This window comes from Patagioenas fasciata, chromosome 11 (genome assembly GCF_037038585.1).
Source record: "Patagioenas fasciata isolate bPatFas1 chromosome 11, bPatFas1.hap1, whole genome shotgun sequence".
In the NCBI taxonomy this organism is placed as follows: domain Eukaryota; kingdom Metazoa; phylum Chordata; class Aves; order Columbiformes; family Columbidae; genus Patagioenas; species Patagioenas fasciata.
The window spans coordinates 8,987,150-9,012,560 of NC_092530.1; the positions used below are offsets into that span (position 1 = coordinate 8,987,150).

Here is a 25,411-nt window from a genome sequence, read left to right on the forward strand (position 1 = left end):
GCACAGCTACATCACTCACACATAGAACATTTGTCACCCAGAACAATTCAACGTGAACAAGCACTTCACCTGCTGATTCATTGCAGATCGTCCAGCATGGGATACACAGCTCCCTGTCGGGGAACATTCGTTTTAAATGGAAAAATGGATCCCCACTCATTTCAAGCAAAAGACTGCCAGGGATGAAGTACTGGGAAAGGAGAAATTCTGGAGGGTTTCACCATTTTAGATTGTTTATTAGGAATAGCCAAAATGGGCAACACCCAGAATGGTGGAATTTTTACAATTCTGTATAAATGGTTATTTTCCTCGGTAGCTACAGAAGTAGCATTGCCCTCTTGATTTGGTAGCATGTGGACTTTTTCATGTATTTGCACAGAGATGTGCCATTCTGGGCAATCTAGATCCACCAAGCAAGATTTTTTTTCTCTATTAAAAACTCTTTAATATTACATTAAACAGGAAACATGACATGAGGATATAAGGGTAGTCCAGGAAGCACATCAATGATCTTCATCAAGAAGGACACTTCTCCTCATTATATGACATCAGAGAGCTGGTTTCCTACGCTATAGGTTCTTCCCTTCTCCAAAGCCATGAGTGTTTGGCCATTGTTGAAGGCCTCCTAGTGATCCACAGCGATGGATGTGTCAGCCCCCACTGACTGCAGTCATTACCCATTTAGCCCATTGGGGAGTAGTTAAGCATTCTTTTGAAACCTGATTTTCATTTCCTCATAGCACATCCTTTTTTAATGTACTGTCAGAATACTTTAGAGCACATTTTTGCAACCTAGATGGCTCACGAACCTTTCATGTCAGCTATTCCCTATGCTTTAGATGAAGCCATTTCTAAAATTAAGTGTGTGGAGGCAGATCCCAAGCCAAGGACAAGCAAGTTGGGGTTACTATGCAGGGTGCACATCCCTTCCTGTCAACAGCATAATCCAAAGCAAAAGTGGTCGATTGCCTACACTGTGGGGTGTAGTTGGTATTGCATTAGCTGGATGGTATTGGAAACTTCATACCATAAGAACATCAAGTCAAAGAATGCTTTTTAGAAAAATCCTAAAGGTGCTAGGATTTCACAAACATCGTGAGTGTCAGGAGGATGGAGCCAGGCTCTTCTCGGTGACAACCAGTGACAGGACAAGGGGCAATGGGTACAAACTGGAACACAGGAGGTTCCACTTGAATATGAGAAGAAACTTGTTCCTGGTGAGGGTGGCAGAGCCTGGCCCAGGCTGCCCAGGGAGGTTGTGGAGTCTCCTTCTCTGCAGACATTCAAACCCGCCTGGACACCTTCCTGTGGAACCTCAGCTGGGTGTTCCTGCTCCATGGGGGGATTGCACTGGATGAGCTTTCCAGGTCCCTTCCCACCCCTGACATTCTGGGATGCTGTGATTCTGTGATTTTAATTGTCTGACGACCAATCACTGTTTTCATACAATGAAAAACCAGTGAATGAGACTCAGAAGCTTTGTCCACTTAAACTACCTCAGCCTGATTTACTGTGGCAGATCTGTAGGAAATCCCACAGAACCCCAAGAACATGATTAGGTTAATTCCCTGTTCTGTTAAACAGATTATTTATGCCTGGCTTTAAATATGATGGGTCTAGATTCCCTTTTTGCATGCTTTCTGCACTTCTGCTGTGTGGAATTCAGGAGTGCTGCGGTACAACATCACCTATGAAAGAAAGGTGGGGGAAAGAACCAACTCAGGTGCCATGAAGACCTGTGGAGCCAATTTGTTATTTTTACAGATGGGGGGTGGATAACAACTTGAATTTCTACCAGATGACACTGCAAACTGGTAAAATATTCCGATTCTTGGTCCTTTGCTCTAATCCCTAGATGACACTGGCATTTGCAAACAAGCAAGATGGGACTTGATGTCTTGTCACATCCTAGAGTGGGTTTGAACTACTCTGATTACAATGCCCTTGTGGGCATTGATCAGTAAAGGAGCACTTTTATAAATCAATGTCCTTTTCCCTGCAGACTACAGAAATCCATTTGTGGAGATTCACCCGGAACATCCTGAAATAATCTACATTTTAGACGCTAAGAAGACGGTTGTTGTCCCCTGCCGAGTTACCTCGCCAGATATCAAACCTAAGCTTATCCAGGTAAGTGGCTGTTTCAGAGAAACTCAATCAATTCAGAGGCCTGTGCTGCCAACACAATGGCTAAAAATACCAAATAAAACGTATGAAGCTGGATAAGTTTCAGAAAAAAAATAGCAAAGACACTGAAAATCCAGAAGCACAGTCCTACTCTTGCAGGCTGTTACCACTGAATGGTGTACAAGAGTGTTTTGGGGATTAAGCTGAGTTTATCACACATTTTTCTTTTATTTCAGCTTGATATTCCTCCATAAATTGGCAAAGATAGATGACAACACTATTTTTCTTCAAAATTCTTTGTATAACACCTGGCTATTAGATATCCTCATGAAAATGTATCTCTCTTATACCTTGAATCTCTTTAGAACAGTTGCCCATTTCTGCTTTATTTCATAAATTTAAACCAAGTTTCAGCCTCAGAAGTAAATGGCCACAGCATCTACCCCTTCAGCAGCAGCTACATCTGAATGCCAAGGTTTCAGAACGCTCTGTGGAGGCCAAGGCCATTTTGTATAATAAAAGTGGAAAAGTAGGGTCTTGGGGCTTCCTCAGTCGATGGACATCTAGTCACTCATTTAAAGCACTTTAGAATTGTGTGAGAACGGAGCACACACGGATCGGCCGATGCTGTGGGGGCAGAGAGGTCTGAGGACCTCTACCTCCTCTCAGATGTCTCAGTTGTTGGATGTCTCCTTCTCCTGGGAGACAGGACATGGAATCACGGAGGCCCGAGACGGCGCTCGGGCTCCTGCTGAGAGCAATGGCTCATTTCCAGTAGACGTGCAGAGGGACAGCACGAGCCTTATTGCTTTAGCAGATCTCTATTTTTAAGTTTTGTCAGTAGGGATTAAAAGGCAGGGAATAAGGCTTATCACTTCGGCCTGGAGAAGTGTTATCATCTTCTCCTCCTTGGCTATCAAAATGAAACATCCCTATCTTATTTAAGCCTACTTCAATCAAATTCATTGCTGGAGTGTCGCTGTTGACTTCGGCACAGTCGCATGAGCCTAAATCACAGAATCACAGAATCGACTGGGTTGGAAAAGACCTCAGAGATCACCAAGTCCAACCCTTGGTCCAACTCCAGTCCATTGACCAGATCATGGCACTAAGTGCCGTGTCCAATCTCAGTTTAAAAACCTCCAGGGCCGGTGAGTCCAGCACCTCCCTGGGCAGCCATTCCAATGCCTGACCACTCTCTCTGCAAAGAATTGCTTTCTAATCTCCAGCCTAAATTTCCCCTGGCAGAGTTGAAGCCCATGCCCCCTTGTCCTAGTGCTGACTGCCTGGGAGAATGTGGCCTTAGAACCTCAACCGAGCAGACCTGCACATTTATCCCCTTATGTATAGGCAGCCCTGCTCTCCCTGCTTGCCAGCGAAATCCTCTCCTGGTAATTTCTTCAAACACAAACTGAAGCCCTTTAACTTGCTGCAAGCTGCTGCTGGAATGAAATCTCCATGGAAATCTCCCTTTTGAATTGCAAAGAATATTGTCCCCGCAAGGTTTTTTCCCTGGGCTGCAGGGCAGGGATGTAGATGTTGAGCGCCAGCTCCCAGGGCCGGGAGCATCTCGGGGGGACGCGCTTTGGGAGGTGTCTGTTGGCTTTGAGAGATGTCTGTTGGCTTTGGGAGCTGCCGGCCCCGGCTCCATCTACGGAAAGTCACCACTTGTTTTGCCCTGTCTGGGAATCTCATAGCGTCGTGTGGAGCCGAGGTGGCGGCTTCCCGTGCGAGGAGGAAGCGGGCGGGAGGTGAGCACGGGGGAGGAGAGGTGAACAAGGCCATCAGACAGATTTAGAACATCCTCTTCTTCCAAATTTAATCTCCAATAGACAACGCACTTCAAAGGGAGGAAAGCCACTGTGATTTCCTTCAAGCAGCGTTGACGCTTCTTGTTTGATTGTTTAAATATATATTTTTGAATATTTTATGAAGATGTTTAATATGTGTGTAGTGTTGAAAAGGGCCTCCTGAGTAGGGTTATTTTTTCTTTCCCTTCCCTTAGCCATCAGGGAGCAGAGCTGCCAAACCATGAAATTCAGCTTTATCACATTTTATTATTCTTGTAGAAAATGTACTTTTTTCCACCTTAAATTAAGTTCCTTATGTTACCATTATACTTTAAAATCATTGCACTCTCTGGCCTTTAAATATGTATGGGGAAAGGTACCTCTTGCTAATACTAAACAGATCTGAGCAAACTCTACATATCATTTTTGTTGTTAATAAACCCATTTAAAGACACATAATTCAAACTTTAAATTTTGCTTAACATTATCTTAATTTTGGGGAAAAAAAGCATTTTCGGTTTTGTCCGATCTGCTCAGTCCCTGAGCTGGGCCAGTGTGCAATTTGCCACCTACAGGTTTGAACTCCATGGGTGTTAAAGCGCGATTAAATATCAGGTCTCGGATCACCTTCTGTAATTTTCCTGAATTTTCCTAATGGTTCTGAACACAAAAGTATTTACACAAAATCCATGTTTCCCACTGCTGTCAGAAGTGCTGTTCCAAACGCAAGCAGCTGGCTCGCTGTGCCTCCTTCCCCACAGCAACATCACCAGTCACTGCCCCACAGCCAAAATTACTGCGTCTTTGATCTCTGCTGAATATATAATAAAAAGCAACCTAAAACAATGCCAACCTGATCAACTCTGTATTCATAGGAGAGGTACGAGCATCAGCTCTCAAAGCCTGGAGCTGAAATTTCTTCACAACAGGAGTATAATTTAAACTGAATCCTATTTAAACCGCTCTGCCATACAAAAGTACTGTTTGTTCGGAGACAGAAAAATAAATTGCGTGCTGTGTAACAACAGGAAGAAGAGCAAAACTGTTACATCACTGGGGAAGGTCCCACTTGCAGTCCCTAGTGCAGCTCCCAAAGCTACAACGAGGTAGCTCTGACAAGGAAAACATCAACTTGCCTCACCTTTGAGGGGCCAGTATATGATAAAAAGAAGGGAGAAGAGCTGTGCAAATGAAGTTAGTTATCATGCGGCAACTGTAGGCTTTCCCCAAACCCTTCATTCTTCAGCCAATGGATTTTCTCTAGCAAACAGATTATTTTGTTATGTGGTAATAATGATAATAAACTAATTATTCCAAATAGCAAAAGCTAACCTGCTTGACATCGCTGCTGTCCAAGGGCATGCAGAGGGTTCACTCTTATTAAATGAATTTTTACTCTAGTTTATTTTCCACATTTGCCTTTTGTATCCTCACTTCTTCCTCATAAGTAGAACTTACAGGTAGTTTTTTTGAGAGTCTCAGAAAATTACAAGCACTTAAGAATTTAGGACAAAAACCATCTCTAAGTCCCCTTATTTCTGCCATCCTATGATTTACCATCTGAAGTCATGGAGGCTGCCTCGGTGCCCAGTGGAAATCAACAGCCTGCTCTGGAAGCGTCTTGTTCCTTTCTGTGACACAAAGAGAATCTGGTGACTAGCCACAGACCATAGCTTATCAGGTGAGCTAGTGACACGAATAATTCTGAGTTTTGGGGATCTAAATTCACACATATTTTTAAAGTACTGTGAGATCCCAGGAAAACACATGGTAGCTACATGTAGCATTAGGAGAAGCAAATTTTACTCTTAAACACAGATTACCTCACAAAATTCACATAAGATAGGCATAATCATTCCCGGTAAAGAGATGAGGGAAATGGGACCTACAATGGGTAGCATAGTATCTCGCCTAAGATCTGAGGGGACTGGAGCAACTGAATCAAAAGTCTCAGTTATGATGTCCAAAGTTTGGATTTCAAAGACAGTCATACCTTAGGCAGAACTTTTCTATTTGCTTATGTTGATGTTGCTTGAGATATGTGTGGAACGAGACCACCAGCCACTCCAAAAGGTCAAATATCTACCCAAACATCCACAGCAGAACAGCCTTGGCTGGCTGCCTCTGTGGTGGAAAGGGAACATCTCACAAGCCTCCTCTCTGTTTTCTCTCAGTATCCTTCTTCCGTGGAGATGAGCTTCAAGAGAATGGTGTGGGACCCCAAGAGAGGATTTGTCATCCCCTCGCATTCTTTCGTGTACTCTGGAGTACTCACCTGCACGGCCAACGTCAGTGGAAGCGTCTTCACCTCCTACTACATGGCACAGAGACTGGGTGAGCGGCTGCTGCGCGCCGAGGAACGGCCATAATGTTCCTGTTCCATAGCTCAGCCCCTGGGCGTTACTTCTTGGTTAGCCTCGATTATATTTGAGATAGCTCATTGATATGTGTCTGCAGCAAGTCCAAGCTGGACTGCTAAAAGCAAACTCATTCTTCTCCTTTTTTCCTGCAAATAATAAGATGTAGATATTAACACCTTGTGAATATATTTAACTTTCCATTTAGCTATAGCTTTATTCAGCGTGACTGTGGATAAGGGTAGCAGCAAACAACCATTGAAGCTTAAAGAACAGTTTTACAATAAGTACCAAGGCCTCATATTTGTTCTGAAACTGTTTCTTTTATTTTCAGGGAATATTGTTTAATTTAATTGTCTTGACTTTTTCCTCTTTGATAGAACCTGGATTTGATCCACTCCTGGTTTTGAAACATTACCAAGTGTTGAGGTGGTACAAACACGAGTGTTTTATTCAAACCCCACCAAGACGTTGTTTGCTTGGGTTGAGATACGTCTACGTTAAAACAACTGTTGGTTTGAGATAAACCGAACTGTAGCTCTCTTTTTGCTTCTGGACATTAAACACACAAGATCATGGTATAAAAACCTCATTAAACTGCAAATTAAAATCTTTGCTTTTTTATATAGTTTCACTTGGTGATTTACTATACCCTTTGCCTTGTATTTACAGTTGAGCTTCAGCTCAAAATGCAAATCTTAATTTGAAGCAACTAAACATTAAATTTTTGAGTGCTGTGGGTTTATATGAAGCCAATTACGATTTATTTCTCCTTTGTTTTCTCCTCATACATTATTTTTTTGACAGAGGAAAGTTTCTTGTGACTTCATTCCCATTAGATCACGACATCCTTCTATACAACTAGCACTCAGCTTTAAACAACAGGCTCGTACAGTTGTCTGGCAGCCAAATAAAAGTCCTGTAAATCTCTCTTCTTCTTTATTGTTGGAGTAATTATTTTTTACTAGAATCCTGAATGCAAAGCTAAAAAACCCATTAGGTCATCCCTCCCCAAAAGACACAGGGAATATCTTACTCTACCATGTGCTACTGTACAGTGGTCTGGGGCACCATAAACACAATGTGGCTTATTGCAGAGCTGATGTATTTAAGGCATGAATAAATATATAAGATGAAGATTTGGAGATCCCATTCAGAAAGGAAAGGCAGCTGCTCATCAGAGGGCCGGGAAATCAGGTTTTGTGTTTTACAGAAATGAATCCTCTTGCAGCTACGCAAATGTTGAGGCACTCAAAAGGATCAGCTTAGTTTGATCAGCTGATGTTCAGGCATTTATACAGCTGACCTAATGCTTCCACTCTGTGGACATTTCCTACAGTTTCCACAGAAATGACACAAGGAGGTGAGGTGTTTTGGAAACTGAAAGGAGTGGATGTTGGAGAGGCAATTGGAGCGAGGATTTCATCTTAAATGTCATCGATGTGGAGAGTGCTGTGTGCTGATACCTCTACATTTTTCATTGCAGAGAGCAGAGTACAGAACCTGGAACTGAAAGCAACTCCCAAAAAACTGCTGGTGGGAGAAACGCTCAATTTGGAATGCAGAGCAGAAACCTTCATCAACGGGCGCATTGAGTTCATCTGGACGTGTCCTAATGGGAGAGTGAGTTGATGAGAATTCTGAATTTGTTCTCATGCAGTCTCCCCCTACCCAAAAGAAAATCTGTTCCAAGGGCTGAGTAAACCCTAAGTACTCCTGATTCTGAAATACAGCCAACTATTTGTAAGCCTAAAATTGACTGTATTTTTAGTTCGGATGAAAAACGTATCTGACCATGTTGAACCTGCAAATGAACCTGCAAATCTTAGGCTATAAGTATGCTTGCAAGAAAAGCCAGGTGGGGATGGTTCACAGGGGCAAGTCTCAAAAGCAGCGGTGAAGCTTGTGAGTTGTCAGTCTGCTCATCCATCTTGGCATTTATTAGGGATGAAAAGGTGAAACAAAGCCAATTGTATCTGAAATCTCCACCAAAGAATGAAATTTAAATTCCAAGTGTAGGTTCTTGAGCTTTCTGTGGAATGCAATATAAAATAGACAAATTTGAAGTAGAAACATAGAGACTGAGCGTTTGCTTTGATGTTCTAAAACCTTTTAGTTCTCCTAAAGAAAAGAAGAAGGAAGAAGGGGTATTTTCCAAATCAGTTCATTTACCTGAGATACTACTCGTGGTTCTGTTTCATGCGCGGAATTAAAATGATTGCTTATTTTTCTTTTTAGTTCAGCAAAATATACATTTCAAAGAAGGATGTGAGCCTCTTGGAAAGGTGTAAAATGTGATTCCTAAAATTTGATTATTTTTTGACCTATTTTGTTCACTTAAAGACAGAATGTCTGATTTTATTTTGGTGAAGAAACTACAGAAAATATAACAGAATTTATAGAAGTGCAAGCAATACAGTGTTACTCAGTTTTCCTTGTTGAACTCCATGTGATAGAGCAGAGTTGTTTTTCTAAGAACGCTCCTTAGATTTCTAACATTACGAGTGTAAAATTTCTTGGCCAAATCTCTGGGATCAAAAACCCGACCAGAAGCAATAATAACGTTTCCTAAAATTCTTCAGGAATTTGCATTGGCGCTTGGCTGTCATAATATATTACATTTCTGTCATAATATATTTCTTTTAGAAAGCAGGAGGTTTTTAAGACGGAAAAATACCGACTGTGACCAAAAACAAAATCCAAACCCCCAAACCAATAGAAAAAGCAAAGCACAATGGCAGTTGTGCACTGAGAGCCCTGGGCTGGTCTGTGCTGTGGCTCCTGATTTACCTGCCCAGATTCCAGCAGGGCAGTGCCACAGCTCCCCCCGTTCCTCTGTCTCATTAGACTTGATAATGAAGCCTCACACAAGAACTCTTCCTGCTGATCTGTCTTTTGTATTCTTTATTTCAGTGAGGGGGAGATATGGTAATTGTGATATGAATCACTGCTCTACTGACAAACTTTGAAAGGATGAACAAAATGATCTGGTTCATGCTGCTTTTTGAACCCTTTTTTTTTTCACTTCCAGCACCCTTATCCTAGAAGAACAATAGACCAGAGTGGCACGGTGTATGAAGTTCGCAGTAGCCTGACAATTGAAAATGTCAGCACGCAGGACGCAGGCCTGTATGTGTGCAAAACGTTCAATGTCACAAGGCTGGAGGCCAACGTCACCATTACAGTGTATGGTAAGTTCTGCAGCTACACCAGAATACCCAAAAAACCAAGGTTTTATGCTTAAAGGATAATGCCACATTAAATCTGTTAATATACAAATGGCATTAGGAAGAATGCCAGCTAAGCAACTGTTAACCATCTATAATCTCCAACCCATCTATGTGAGAGTCGGTATCCAGCACTATGTTTTCAGGACTGAGACGTGGCTGCGGACAGGGATTAACAGGAGCTGAACTGCTTTGCAAAAGCTGGCACCATGTGTGGTTGCTGATGCCCTGGAAAATCGGGCCTGCTGGCATTCACATGGACAAGAGAGACCTCAGGCATTTCTACACACTGCTCCAGGGGCAGTGCAGATGCACGTTCTCTGCTTTAAATATAAAGTCCTTCATCGGGAGATAGACCTTGCTGGCTGTGGCTGAGCAGTGCAGGGGATCTGCGGTTACATCTCGTCTTTCCCTTTGGTTTTCTGCAGCTTCTGCACATCCGTATTGCAAAAAATCCAAGGCAGACATGATGCAGTTCAAAGATGTGAGCACTGTACCATGCTCTGCCATTACTTATCCTCCTGTTCATTTCTCTTTCCAGACAAACCTTTCCTTACAGTTTCACATAAGAAAGGACCTTACTACGAGATTACATCCGGACATAAGTCACTGAAACTAGCTGCAAAGGTGGACGCCTTCCCTCGTCCAAGCGTCACCTGGTGAGTACCATCATCTTGAGCAAATCAGGAATACACGACCTTCTTTTGGGCTCCTGTTTAGAATAGATGTTCACTGTTCCTTACCACACAAATAAAAGATGAGAGCTGGGAACGCCGGTGGCCATGGTCTCTAGTTCAGTTTAAGGAGATGCAACTCCTTCCTGCACTGACATATGCTCCGTGAAGCTGACCATGCCATACCTCTTTCACATGTTATTTTTCTCTCCTAGTCATGCAGAAAAGGTCCCTACAGGAGAAACAGGGGTTTCATTGACCCTGGGCACAGAACTGTTTGGAAGATTCACGTAGAAAGCTATGGGGGAAGGGTTGCCAGTTCACCACCATTAGTGGTGGCCAGGCTGCAAGGAGGCAGTGCATAATAGAAAGCTGCAGGACACACTCTCAACATGAGAAATTGTTTCTCTGCGTAACTTTTAAGTGATTTTCTCCAACGCTGTACCACCGGCAATGTCAGACCCTTGCAGACAATGCAGTGAATCCTCTCAAGCAAACTAAAGGCTCCACAAGGACTATAAGGGACCAGCTTCATAGGAGGGAAAACACATCAGCAACCCCAGGAGATATTAATTTCTCTCTTTACCCTTTCACCGCTTGTCGCCTCTCTTGCTACTTTTTCTATGCTTTATTCTACAGGGGGCCTTTAACAACCCTATCCAACACCTTACACATCTTTAACTGTATGAAATCCCATCCAACAGCTGGCAGGGGTTTGCCTGTCCAGGCAGAAAAGGCACCTGCACAGTCATTGCTCAGGGATGTTTGCTGCATTAATTTTAGCAGCGGAATAACACCAAATTCTCTAATATTCAGTGAGAGCAGTGAAATCAGTGCTGCCAGGAGATATTTGTAATTGTTACTGAAGAGATGGAAGTGTTTTTATGGGTCAAAGTGGGGACCGTCTCCCTTGTCCCTGCCAAGGCTTTGTTCCGGGGCTCAGCGTGGAGCTGCCGTGGGACCACCAGAGCTGCCTGCCCTGCGCGTCCGGAGCTGCAGCTGTGGATGTTGGAGGTCTCGCAGTACAGTTGTTTAAACGACTGTAAAGGAGGTTTCCAGCATTCTCAGGCAGTAGGACACATGCCCCGGCTTCTCCTTCCACCCAGCCTGAAGCTCTGTGTGTGGCAAAGTCTGGCCTGTTTCATATTCATAACCCAAATCTGCATGTTGGATTAGCAGTGGAGTCTGCTTGTGCAGGCTCTGCTATCCGACCCTTAGTGAGCAAGGAGTCAAGATTGTGATTTCATCTCCGATCTTCCCTTTGACTGTAACTTCTCCACATCACAGACCTTTTCCATAAACAGTAAGGGGTCACATACACACACTGAAAGACAATTCTGCTTAATTCATATCTTATTTCAAGACCGATGAAATAAATTTGGGCTAACCTGTGATTTCCTGCACTTAGTGTTGGGAGCATCTAGATGTACATTTGTCATGCAAAAGGCACTGTTCATCCAGATCCATTAAAATATACTTTTCCTGTTTGCTGGGTGCAGCCATCCCATAGCACTTCCAGTGCTACTCAGTTTTAGCGTGGAAGGATAAAAGGAACGGATGTCCAATTCAAGCAGCGATGACAGATCTGTGTTTCCCTTGCTGTTTCTGAAGGATGGCTCTTTACCCACTCTAATTCGGGTAACAGTTGGGTTTTCTTTGGGCTAACACGCTTTCGTGCACATGCTGAGCATTGGTGGGACTTTCACAACAGGTACAAAGACGGCAAACTGATCAAAGATAACCACACTTGCTATGAGCCGGACCCGATGAAGTACAGGCTGGGCATAAGAGATGTGAGACCAAAGCATGCTGGAAACTACACCATCGTCTTGAGCAATGCAAAATACGGCCTGTATAAGAACCTCACCATGCAGCTGGTAGTGACAGGTAAGGACTTGATGTTTATAATGACCTACTGGGTTCTTTCTCATGTTTTGTGTGATTCTGCTTTACTGGTCAGCAGGAACGGGTGACATTTCCAGAGCGTAGCTGATACAGGGCTCTGCATAGATCACCTTATTTAGGAACCACTGACTATCCACCGCATTTCGCCATATGTTAAATAAAAGCAACAGAATAGAGAGCTTGTACAAAGAGTTAGTTGGGAACTAGGACATCTAAAGTCACTTTCCACTGAGATATTGCACCTCGGAAACAGCCCGCAGCAGCTTTGTGTCAGGACAGTGCCTCTGCAGAGGGAAGAAGAAATGGCTTGAAAGCGAACAAACTGAACAGGATTTCAATTTTAATAGGAGTTTGGGAGGATATCTAGTAGTGAGGTCTTGGAGCTGCGGGCAGAGTTTCTCAAGAGAAGTGATGGAAGTTTTATCCCTTGAGATTAAAAACCAGCTTGGGCAAAGCACCGGAGAGCATCCTGTTGGGACAGGAAAAGTCCCAACAGGGCTGACGGAAGGAACTAGATAAGCTACCCTGTCTTTTATGTCTCTCCATCATCCTGCTACAGAAATGCTTTCTAAGTCGGTATTTTTTGCATTGTCATTTATCTGCTGGGACCACTTGAGAGACAGGTTCATTTTCAGGGGAATCTGGGGGAAACTGCAGTAGACGGTGGTGTGCACTGAAGCAGCTTCACTTGGCATAGAGGGAAAGTAGATATTGGAATCGCATTTTGCTGGGATAATGGAAGACAGAGCCACTTTGTCTCTTTGCACATCCACTGCCTCTTTTAATCCTTCGAATTTGGCAACAGAGATTGAATCATGAGGCCAAGTAGCAGTTCGGCAAAAGTCAGCTCTGCTTCCCTTTGTATTTCCCGAAGTTCACTTGGTCAGTGAGATGAAGTTATTGAGAGAGGTTTGCTTGCTTTTCTGTGGTGAATTCTTTTCTCTTTATCCTCTTTACACTTAAACATATTCTCAATTGTCCTCTTGCATTCTGCTGCAGCATGTAACTTCCAGCATTTGTGTTTTTCTCACTTCACCTTTCACAAAGGGATAATGTCTAACAAATGGAGAACTTGTCACTTAAGCACATTTGCCCCACTAAAAATGTTAAATAAGATACGATAGCTTAAAATACCTTCAACATTACATAAACCAATGTGTCATTTCGGAGTGGAGAGAGGTAAGAACATGCTTGTGGTCAGGTACTGCAGCTCAGCTGATGAGAAGGAACGTGTTAAGCTGCAGTTGAGATTGCTTACCCATACAATGGGTTTGCTGTCATGCTAAGAGACCGGAAACATTCAAAGGAAGAGAAAATTAACAATGATAATAAACTATCTTGTCAAGGTAAATATTGGTGTTTGCACGCCAAAGAGAATGTTTACTTGAAGAGCAGCGATTCCCGAAATAGGCATCTAAAAAACAAACAGACCTTGTTTGCATCAGCAAGATGCTATTTCAGGATTAAACCATCTCATGCTCTCAAGTGCAGAACAAGCCTTTCATCTGGATTGTATGTACAAGTATGTGGAATTCCATCTGTCGCACACAGTGCGTGGTGCTCATTGTCAGCCCTTCTGAGACATCGGCCCCACAGAGACTTCAATCAGGAATCATTATTTAATTGCAAAACCACCATTTCTCAAGGGTCTGCAAAGCCCGGCAGCTGCAGGGATGTTACCGACTGGAGAAGGTGCTGCACAGTCAAGCATAGGAAAAATAAATAGCAAGTGTTTTTCTTCTGGTAAAGAAGGTCAGCCCAGAAATGAGAGCAAACGAAGGAAAATATCTGCCAAAGAGCGCTGTTGGTCTTCAGCTGAAGGCTGCAGACAGTGAGGACATTTGCGCTGGCTGCAGACAGGACTGACACAACGCACCCAGCAGATCTCCTGCCTTTGCCGGGTCTCTGCAGCACTGACCTGACACGCTGGATGTGAAGCACTCAGCACAAGGAGAGGGTCGTCTTGCTGAGATGAATGTGGACAGAGACCAAAAAAAGGCAAATTTTGCTCTTGAGGCTTATACAACAGCAGCAAACAGCCTTTATTGTTGTGTTTCCAGTGACAGTAAAGGGATTGATTTTTCAGAACTGGGCATCATTTGCTTTACTTTCAAAAAAACCCTCTGAAGCTTGAAACTGAACGCAGATTTGCATTTTTCCCTTAACTCCTCAACAAATGACTTGACATTTTATCTCCGGTCATCGTGACTGATATCCTGGTATCGCACGTGAATGGATTGAATTGCTTGGACTCTCAGCAGACGCTTAGACCTGGAGAAGGAGACCAACCACTTTCTAGCTCTTTTATGCAGGAATTACCTTGCCCATCACTGGAACAACCACCTCTATGCTAGGAGGGGTGATTAATGTCTCTGCTTAGAACCGTAGGCAGTCTGCAATTACTGAAGCTGGAATCTGAACACAGGGATTAACAGACTTGATGGAAAAAATGCTCTTGTGCTTGCAAGTGAACACAGTGGTAGGAGCATCAGTTTTGCGTCATGTTTAAAAGGCGGAGCCTGCAGTGATTCAACACCCGACAAGCCTCATGCTGAGTACATAACCATGAACCAGCTCCCAGTTACTGAGAAGTCACATTTCTTTTGCAGTAACAGCATTGCTCCCCAAAAGCCAGAGCCATTCTGTTAAATTTCAGAGCGGCATCTGTGGAAGTAAGTTCTAATCTATATTATTAACGAGAAGATAAGAAAATGATTTAAATAGAGTCCTGAATGAGAAGAGAAATGTCATTCAAATGTGGTTTTTTGCTGCAAGGGGACACTGCATTGAAGAAATTATAAGCAAGCATACAGCCCCCTCTCCTGTGAGTCTCTTCAAAATAATACATCGTTAATGCTCCTGAGCATCCCAGACAGGATAACTGGCAGTCAGCGTGCTGTGACAAACCCATCGCTGTGAATTCAAACGAGGCGTAGAGGAATTTTCAAGTTAATAGTGTTGTGAATTGCTGTTCACGAGCAAAGGATAAATAGCAGCAGGACTCAGTCATCAGATTGCACTATATTAATTTTTGTGGTGTATTTTGTTCAATAATAACGGCAGCAGAAAAGAACCCTTTAAGGACAAGATAAGAAGTCATCTGCTTGAGCCCTGCAGGACAGGAGCTCATACGCAGCAACCACAGTAGTTCTGACATAAAGCGCGCGCTGCGTGTGCGAGGCATTTCACTCCATGCTAATGAGGAAAATCTGAGGAGCTATTTCCTCCCAAAGTTTGACAGGGCCATAAAAGTGAGGAGTATCTGCAGAGGTATCCATCGTCCCAGCTCCACCGAGGCAGGGAGGAGCGAAATGACTCGCAGGGCTGCAGGGTGGCACTGGACCTGGCTGACGTGAAGATGCGCCAGGGCTGCCTGGCCTGGAGGAGAATCGGGCCGCTATTCAACAAATGTCTCTTTAAGAAGCAGCTTAGCTGTGCCTCTGCTCAGCCATGCTCCCGCTGCAGCTGGAATTTAATCTTGCAGGAGCACATATCTCCCTTGTGGAGTCGCCTTGGCTCATTGCAGGACTCGAGTCCCCAGGAGGTAGCTGACTGCATTTTCAAAACACTCCTTCTTTACATATTTACACATCAAACCCTGTCCAAGAAGCGGCGGGTTGCTGTGTTTTTGTTTTATTTGATTAAATTCTTATTGAGAAAACCTTCAAGAAAATAATGTCCTGAAGAATTTGGAGGGGAGGGAGCATGAAGGAACAATCCTAGCAAACAGCTGGTGGCTGCACATCTGAGCCAGCCAAGAAGCAGAAACGTGGGAGAAAAGAGTTATTCCGGGCTGAAGTACAAAGTACAAAACTGTTTCAGAACACAAACAAAAAAGCTCCGATCTATTTATGGGTGAGCAGGCTGCATTTCATTCTCACCCTTGCACAAGTCATCTGCATGTATCAGGGTTCTCGCTGAGCCCTTCATGGAGCGGTCAGCGTGCTCCGACCACCACGGTGGGAGCGGAGACTGAACCGAGGCAGAAGTTAATTCACAAGTGGGATGAATAACCTCCTCCGCTACTCAGTCTTTCTTCGTTGTCCCAAAGTTTCTCTCCCTTGCTCTCTCAAGGCTCTTCCAGCAAATATTGCTTTGGGTTCCAGCTGCTCTAGTCAATTGAAATCACATTCCCCCTCAGAGTCCTTGATCCCCCAAGCTCTCGTGTTGGATCTATAAGAAATGCGGGATTAAGTGCTAGAAATAGGCTCTACCATAAGCCATAGAAATTCACAGGCTCCTTATGAATTCCCTCTCTCCTGGGCAAGGAGTGGAATAAAAGGGGCACCCGCAGAATTCACATGTGCATTGCCATGTGCTCCTTGTTATGTCAGCCAGGTGACCGGCTATTCCTCCATCTGTTACTAGAGAGATTTAGTTCCATAAATGTTAATAAATATGTGGCGATCCATGTGAACAACACCCCATCACCTCAACCAGATCCAGAAAGAGCCCAAAGAGGGAAATGAGCCTTCAGGATGAGGTTAATACATTTGGACTTTGCCAGTTCAGCGAAAAAGAGCTCTTAGAGTGATGAATCTCATCTAACGCCAGTTGAAGAATGAGGGGAGACTCCTGTAGTTTTTGTGCATGGAAGGGCCCCTGAAACCTCTTAAGTTGCACTGTGAGAAACATGAATTTTTTATTATTATTACTGCAAACCAACTGATGTTGAGGTTAAAGTACTGAGCCAGATATGAGAAGCAGAGCCACACAAAATTATCTACCTTCACCTTGCCCGCATGCTTCAGTATCATGCCAGCACTGCTTTTCCTTTGTGTATCAGACCCATCTCCTGCACAGCCCTTTGGAGGATGAGCCATTCAAGAAAAGTCAAAATAGAAAAGCTAATTTTCCACCTTCCAGGCCAGCCAAGCAAACTAGAAACCCCCAAATAAAACACAGCCTGTCTGCATCCAACTGCTGTCGCAATGTGCTCCCCCCAAGCCCATCGCTTTGCTGTTCTCCTGGGAACGGGCAGTATGGCTGTGGCTGGTGCTTTGCGTGGGGAGACACTTGGAGAAGAGCAAAGGCAAAGAGATGCAGTGCTCCAGCCTTTCCTTCGAGTCTCATTTATCAGACACAGGCAGGGGAGAAACAACGGATTTTTCCTCTGGGAGATACATAAAAGAAAAGAAAAAATGTATCCGCACAAACAGACAGCAGTGGCTCTTCCTGGCACACTAATTATTAGCAAATTATGAAGGATTTTCTCACTGACATCACACAAACCTTGTCCACTTGCAGCTTTGCAGTCCAGCCTCCGCTCGGGCTCTGTGCGCTCCCAGCAGAGCCCCTAATGAAAAAGTCGGATGAGCTATTTTCATTTTGTTGGAAGTAGCCAAAGCAATTTTAGGAAGAGGAAGGTGGGGGCCTGCTGGAGTCGGCCAAAAAAATCTGTAGCATTTGACTGAAGTCTTTGCAGCAGCAATCTCTCCCTGACAGCCCTTCACAAGCAGAGCGGTGGGGGAGTCGGAAAGCGGCAGCATGTGGTTGCCATGCTCGCTCCCAGCCAGGCCTGCAGGTAGATTAACTGGTGCTTTTCTCTTTTGAAAAGCAGGCAAAGAGGGCAGAGACAAAAATCCCTACAAACTGCCTGTTCTGCTAAAAATTAAGCAGTTCATAGTTACGCGGTTGCTTTTTGTTTAGCCACGAAAAATATGATGGGGAGAGAGAGATGAGAGAAAACCCTTTTTAATTCCCAGCATCGGGGTTGAATGAGAGATCTGCGGTGGTGCTGGACTGGGAAAGAGCTTTTTTCCTACAAGGTCGAGCGGCCTGGGATTTTTTGCAATGTCTGTCCATCCCGTACCCGGCTGCATGGTTTCTCTCCTGTTTGCTTCCACCCTGCTGGCGTTCCCAGCCCGCAGCAGCGGGTTACAATGGAGCAGCAGGGTGTGTGTGCTGGAGATTAGGCAGGCGACCGATAATCGGTGACCCTAGCTCTATTCCTGGCCGTCGGATTGACTCACGGAGCGATTTTGGCTACTTGTTTCATCTTGGCATCTGCTTCCTCAGAGGGACCGTGGGGACAAAGCCGTGCACCCACTTCACAGCAGCTTTGTGCGTAGTGCTGCGCTAAGTAAAACAAAAAAGCAAACAGAACCAGAGAAAGAAAAACACCCCGACAAAATCAGCTGGGCTCAAACACAATGTTCTGTTCAGCCTGAAACAAAAGTTTTGTTTTCAGGTCATTTAACTCTTTTCTTTTTTTCTTTCAACAAAAGAGAAAAATAAAAATCACTTGTAAGCTGAACACAAAGTGTTTCTGCATTGGGGGAAATTTCAGCCTCTTCTTCCCTTACTGTTTGACCAGTCCAAACCTGTATTAATGAGTTTCCTATCTACCATACAGCATATTCACCTAGCTTGACTTGCAGAGCTTTTATTTCCATTAAGTACCATATGAACATCAGATGAAAGATTCTGCAGTGCAAATTATTTTTGCTTTTGGGAAATAGAAAGGATAAATAGAAAACAAGTTGCCTTTCTACCAATAGTTTTAATGAAGCCCCCTTTCCAGCAAAGTGTATAAGGCTGAGACTAAATGCCTCACTGGACCACTCTGCTTTGGTGAAAAGATTATTTGAAACCCAGTTTAAATGGCAGTGGGGAAGGTACATGAACAGCAGCTCAGTCAGAGGTCACTGAAAGTAAAGCACAATTTCTCTAAAAAAGGCAGGGAAACTTGCTATGTGCTGTCCTCTAAAGTTGGATGCTCCTTTGGGTGACAAGTGTGTAACCCCATAACAACATCTGCAATGAATTTAGGGACAGAAACAGCCTCATGCAAAAGACAGAATGGTGGAGGGTTGATATCATAATCCTAATGCTCCAAACTAAAGATAACGCTAGAAAGTAAGGTGAGATTTGCATAATGCTGATCAATTTGAAATTTACAGTAAACTGAACTGCTTTCTGATTGCATTTCCCAGTGCAGCAGCAGCAAAGTCTTTAGTTATTCAGGTCAGCTCTCACACCAGCAATTGCACCTCTGCAAAGCGAGTTGGGGATACAATCACACTTTAAGCCAGAGAGGACGAAAACCCATTTATTTCGATACATTTAAAGCTATCTGAACATTGCGCCTTCCAAAAGCAGGCAGAGACCAGAAAGCTTTTAAGGTTTGTTTGGCTTCTGCTTGAGAAAACTCTGCCTGGGGAGGGCAATGGCCAAGGGATGGGAGTCAGCCGGCAGATCCTGATGCTGGGGGAGCAGGAAGAGAGCAGTGGGATAGCGAGGGGTACAGCAGGTCAGGAAAGGAGTTATTGAAAGATCTCTTGCAGTTCAGCACTACTGGAGAAGGCAGGAGAGAGCAATGTAGGGGAAAGGGACCTGGGGGGTCCTGGGGACAGCAGGGTGACCATGAGCCAGCACTGGGCCCTTGTGGCCAGGAAGGCCAATGGTACCTGGGGTGGGTTAGAAGGGGGTGGTCAGTAGGTCAGAGAGGTTCTCCTGCCCCTCTGCTCTGCCCTGGGGAGACCACACCTGGAATATTGTGTCCAGTTGTGGCCCCTCAGTTCCAGAAGGACAGGGAACTGCTGGAGAGAGTCCAGCGCAGCCACCAAGATGCTGAAGGGAGTGGAGCATCTCCCGTGTGAGGAAAGGCTGAGGGAGCTGGGGCTCTGGAGCTGGAGAAGAGGAGACTGAGGGGGGACTCATTCCTGGGGATCAATATGGAAAGGGGGAGTGTCAGGAGGATGGAGCCAGGCTCTTCTCGGTGACAACCAGTGACAGGACAAGGGGCAATGGGTACAAACTGGAACACAGGAGGTTCCACTTAAATATGAGAAGAAACTTCTTCATGGTGAGGGTGTCAGAGCCTGGCCCAGGCTGCCCAGGGAGGTTGTGGAGTCTCCTTCTCTGCAGACATTCAAACCCGCCTGGACACCTTCCTGTGGAACCTCAGCTGGGTGTTCCTGCTCCATGGGGGGATTGCACTGGATGAGCTTTCCAGGTCCCTTCCAGTCCCTGACTTTCTGCGATCCTGTGATTCTGTGACTGTTGGCTGGGGACAAGGCTCTGTAGGTGTTCGGTGAGCTAAAGATAAGGAGAGCTGAAAGTGCTGTGGGTCGGGCTCCCCACACCACTGCAGAGCAGGGACAGGGGCAGGGACAGGGGCAGGGGCAGGGGCAGGGGCAGGCATGGAGCGCTGTGGGGTCTGCACAGAGCCAGCCCGCTTGCTTGCTCACCTTCTGAACTGCCATTAGTCCCATGCCTGCTAAAGCTCTGTATTCCCAACACCATTTTTTGCATGCTTAAAAACAGCACTACACATGCAAATATAAGTGCCTCAATGAAACCCACACTTTAGGTGCATCATTTAAGGTGCAACCAGAAATATAGTTGGATTTTGGCAGTGCTTACAAATGGATTCCTACCCCAAGCTTTACCTCCCACCTAAACATGAGCAAACAAGAGGTTGTGCATAATCCACCATGTTGCTTAGCAAGCAAACATGAAAGAGAAAGCAAAGGAGTGTTTGGAGGAGGGAGAGAGTTATCTGAGAAATACACTGCTAGGGGTACCTTAGATAATCACCGGCTTTAGACTAAAAACTCCTCATCAGGCTAACGTGGAGAGCCTTTTGCAGGTGAGACGGCTGCAGACGCCAGCCCGCTGAGCCAACTATCTAGTTATGGTCTGAGTAAATCTAAAAGGCCAGAACCCACCACGGAAGCCTATTAACTTGTTTCCATCACTGACTGAGGCAACTTCTGTAAATAGGATTTGGCGCAGCAGGAAGAGTCGTTTGCAGAGTGACACTGACCACTGTTAGAATATGCACAGGGAAGAGGAGACACTTACAAAATTGCTTCAGTTTCTAAGAGTCATGCCCTTAATTAGCTCCGAACCCACACTAACCATGTTATAAGGCACTGTACAAGAAATGATGGGGAGGCATTTTTAGCCAGCCCCTCGAGTTTTAAGAAAGTAATTGCATAAATAATAATTATGTCAATTGATGAATCATTTTGACTCATTTCAGGTTTCAGGTAACACTTAAAAGTGCCACACAGTAATTCTGGAATTAGGAATTCATTCGTCACTCATGTATGTTCTTATTTGAATTAATTGAAGATAAAATGATTATTTCTTTTTTAGAAGGATAATTTAAATGACAATCACGTTCATCATTTCACCGAGAGTAGAGAAAAATCTCCTCATATTAAAAGATTGTAATCAAACCTTGTTCCCTCATACACTTTCACGCACACAAGACCACACAAATATACTGTATCTCTCCCCAAGTGTGTAAAGCTTTGTTCTTACAGCCCAGAGAATACACCACTTGAGTAACCTTTCATATAACACTAGAATAACCTTTCAGACTGAACTTGGAGCCTCTTTCTCCAACTGAAAATCACACTTTTGAGGTCAGTCCAGACACACTGAAAAGAAAAATGCCCAAGATAATGAAAAATGTGCTTCTCTACCCAGGGTGTTTTACAAAATTATTTTTATGATCAGAAATAATTTACTGATGGGAAATGAGATGCCAGTTCCAAGGAAATCCAACATTAGTCCCACTAATGTGTCCTGTGAATTGCTCACAAATCTGAAAGCACTTGCTTGGCAGTAAGTCGTGACACCCAGAGCGATGCGGTGCAGGAAATGGTGTCCGTGTTACAGGCGGCATGTGAGCTGGACAGACCCTAACTCTGCTCCCTCCTCATCTTCTTCACAAGACAATCCCTCTCGTGGTCTGGGGGGACGAAGGAGTGAGGAGAGAAGATCTGGAGCCTGATAGAACACTATGTGCAGGCAGACAGGGAAACAAGACAACCAAAGGGGATCAAAAAAGCAAAATGGAACATGAGCAAAACCAAACAAGGCCTATAATTTGGATTTTTCAAGGGAAATGTTAATCATGGCCTAAGGAAGGTTCTTTAAAGCAGCTGATGTTTCACTGTAGCAGAGGAGTGAGGGTATGGCTGAACCAGCTCCAGCCAATACTCCTTTCACGTGGTCGAGAAGGAAATGCTGATGTATTTTCAGGCTATGACGAGGTCAGAAGATCTTTCAGAAGATCTTTCGCGAGGATCCCACCGAGACACGGGATCAGCCTGGTCAGTCCTCTCATTAGAGCAGAGGGCTGGAAGGGAAAAAAACCCTATTAACAAAAGAGGGAAAGGGCTCGAGATTGATGAGGTGGGCAGTAGCTCATATTTACATATCTGGGGGCCTCCTTGACAGCAGAAAAAATAAGTTAACCCGAAAAATAGAAATCTAATCTACATTCACTTCCCAACTTGTCAAAAGCCCTCAGCGTAAAGCTGCCACACTTGGCTGTGCGGAGGTGTCCACAGAGGGACCCACCAATAAATCTGTTTGATTTCCTGTTATGAGAAGCAGACAAAGAGATACGGCTAAGGATGGGCAGAGCTGTCTGCATAAGGGAAGAGCCTGTGCTTTCACCCCAAACTCAAACCCACCCTTCTCTGAGGTTAGGAAAAGTTCAGTCCGCTTTGGGGATTTTTTAGCATTATTTCTCATTTTCGCATGTTCCCGTGGGAGCTGGAAGTAGATGGGACAAAGCATTTCTTTCCTGCTGGCAACAAGCAGCCCTGAAAGTGTCACACAAAAGGTTGCTCTTGAGAGATTTCCAACCCAAGGGTGAGATCCTGCAACCCCTCCAGATGTGAGTAATGCAGTGACATTTGGAATGGTTTCGCTGGTGGTGAGAATTTCTTGGCATTCTCCTACAAGTGTTTTGTCCCCACCACTTCTTCCTTGCTTTCTTCGCCCCTGCATCCCGTGCACATTACACATAAACAGAAAAGCAAACTTTTCAGATCAAAAAGACTATTTTTTTTTGTTTCCAAAACCCTGGGGAGAAGCTGCACAATGGTAACAATATTGCAGCTGTTTGATAAGGCTCAGAAGGTGCCACCAGACGTTGAATGCTGTTACATTTTGCCCACAGTATACAGACCAACATTTCGTGGCATAAACTTTCTGGAAGGATGGCAGGTTCACAACAACATTTGAAAGCTATTAGGATGAATATGGCAGGATTTCAGTGTATTCTCTGAAACACCACAACTAATACCATTGTTTCAGCTTTCAGTACTGCTGGTAATTTCCCTACAACTTCAGTCGCTTCACTAAATCATCACTTATTGATCACAGCCAAAAGTTTCAAAACCTTTGACGGAAACAGGACCATGACCATGGATATATATTTGCTCATTTCATTTTTTTTTTCCCCCTTCTTTAGAGAGACCCAAAATCTATGAAAAGGAAACTGATTTCGATAAGATTGAGCGGGTGGAATTAAGAAGCAGACACAAGATCAAGTGCACTGTAAGCGGCAATCCTGACCCGCAGATCGAGTGGAAGTGGCAGCCCTGCAGCCTCACAGACACGCTGTAAGTGAACATCCCTACACATGAACATGTTCTAAAATAGTCTGGTAGTTTCAAGACAGTTTTTCTTTCCAGTATGTCTCATTTATCCTTGTTAAAAATCACAAGCAGTGATTCCCACCTGAAGATCTCATGCAGTTGTGTATGATCTTTTTGGAGCTACAAGCACCTTCTATATGATCAGATTTGTGTCAGATAAGTTTAAAGTGATTGAAGACCAGGCTTGAATTTTCTCTAGCTTGACCAGCAATGTCCCTCTGACTTACCAAGACCTTTCCGTACACCTCTTGGATGCAGCCTACATGGCTGACTAAGAAAAAACAGATCGGTGCTTTCTGTGTGGAGGTGACACATTTTCCCCCCTGTAAGAGCTACTGCCAGACAAACCTGCTAAAGAATTGGCTTCATTTAGTTGCCACATGGAAATTATGCCACTTTTAAGGGTTATCTTCACTAGTGCGCACTGAGCATGGGTTCTTGTGGCAGCACCTGCGTTGCAGAAGCTGGGAAAGGTGGCCAAAGGTTTCGCACTTTTTTTGTTGAGGTCTGGAGGCAGCCGGCGGTGCGAAGCCACAGAAATAAGTCACTGGGTCAAAATTATCAGAGAGGAATGAGGCAAGTTAAAACACAAGGTGCCTCTTGAGTTTCACTTTATACAAGTGGACATTGTCTTTGCTCCTGCTGTTATATGAGCAGAGCGATGTATAGAGAGAGGTCCTGGCTGAGGTCTGAATGCTTCCCCTGGTACCCCAGGAGTCATGTATAACAATTCTGACTGCACTTCAACTATTTCCTGCAATGAGAGGGCTGAAGTCAGCTTTTCCATCCATAAAAAAACTGAAGGCAGATCTAGGAAGCAAGAGAGAAAATTGCTGGGTGGTTCTTTACTTTCTCACTGTTTCAATGCTTTTCCAAGCACTGCGAATGGTGAGCCATGAGACAGGGAAAAGGCACAGAGCAGCTCCTGTCCCAGGTCCTCTGCTGCAGCGGTCACAGTGATGTTGGGTGATCTGGTCTCAGGTTGGGTCTAAAAAGTGACCTGGTGTCCCTCCGCAAGGGAAGTAACCTGCTCCCTCATTTAGGGAGTTACACTGCTCCTGCAGGAAGAAAACGACAGAGATTTGCAGGCTCAGGGGGGGCTGCTGGCATCGCAGGTCAGCAGAAGGCACACAAGCTTGTAACAAGAGTAGAATGGAAACCCCATAAGGAAACAGGTTATATATTCTGTAGGAAAGCCACAGAGATGACCTGAAATCTTTTCCAGACCTTTCTGTCTAGGGAGAAAGAATTGGACATGAATGCCGAATTAAGCCAGATTCAAACCAGTGACCTGATGGCAAAAGACCTCATATAACCCTTGTTCCAGCGCTCTGATCTTATCAATTTAAATACAATTCCAGAGTGGCGTCTACCTCTCCTGGCCCCCGGGGCAGCCTTATCTTTTTCCAGCAGAAGCTGTAGGAGGAATCCTGTGGGAAATGACACAGCCCCCGTTTCCTTCTGTTGTCTCACTTCCTCTCTCTCTCTTTCTCTCCTCCCTCCTCACAAGTGCACTTCGAATCCCAAAGCACTATCATTGTTCCTTAGAGCTGTGATGTGATTTGCTTCCTTCAGTTTTTTCCCTTCATCCTCAAGACAGAACTGTGCCTTGCAGGAAGTCACTCAAGACATCTTCTAATTAGGCTTTTTGAGAGCTATAAGCCCTCCCTTGACGCAGGGTGTTAGCCATGTGTCTTGTGCAGATTTGGCGAAGGCATGGCTGATTTATGGATTAGTTTTCTACACCATCGGCTCTCGGTTATCACTGGCAGACGTCCATATTAATTTTACCCCCTATAATCCTGTTCTGCTCTGGTGGGCCCCGAGGCCGCTGGCATGGGCCATGGGAAGTGTCGTGAGGACACTTGTGTGTTGTGCAAGGTGCGATCCCAGGTACTTCTGGAACCAAACTGACTTCACTAA

At 44.6% G+C, this 25,411-nt stretch overlaps 1 protein-coding gene and 1 long non-coding RNA gene across 3 annotated transcripts in view; one reads left to right on the plus strand and one right to left on the minus strand.

Moving 5' to 3' along the window:
* The window catches only part of LOC136106322 (vascular endothelial growth factor receptor kdr-like), a 130,504-nt gene that overhangs the window by 49,620 nt on the left and 55,473 nt on the right, over window positions 1-25,411 (plus strand). For both annotated transcript variants that reach the window (XM_065846616.2, XM_065846617.2), the window contains exons 4-10: window positions 2,003-2,130; window positions 6,092-6,251; window positions 7,761-7,897; window positions 9,306-9,465; window positions 10,043-10,160; window positions 11,887-12,062; window positions 23,302-23,452. In XM_065846616.2, coding sequence (XP_065702688.1) covers window positions 2,003-2,130; window positions 6,092-6,251; window positions 7,761-7,897; window positions 9,306-9,465; window positions 10,043-10,160; window positions 11,887-12,062; window positions 23,302-23,452 — 1,030 coding nt within the window. The remainder of the gene's footprint in view (window positions 1-2,002; window positions 2,131-6,091; window positions 6,252-7,760; window positions 7,898-9,305; window positions 9,466-10,042; window positions 10,161-11,886; window positions 12,063-23,301; window positions 23,453-25,411) is intronic.
* LOC139828836 (uncharacterized) overlaps window positions 6,064-25,411 on the minus strand; it is a 172,335-nt gene continuing 152,987 nt past the window's right edge. The window contains exon 4 of the long non-coding RNA XR_011740838.1: window positions 6,064-6,423. This is a non-coding gene — a long non-coding RNA (uncharacterized lncRNA). The remainder of the gene's footprint in view (window positions 6,424-25,411) is intronic.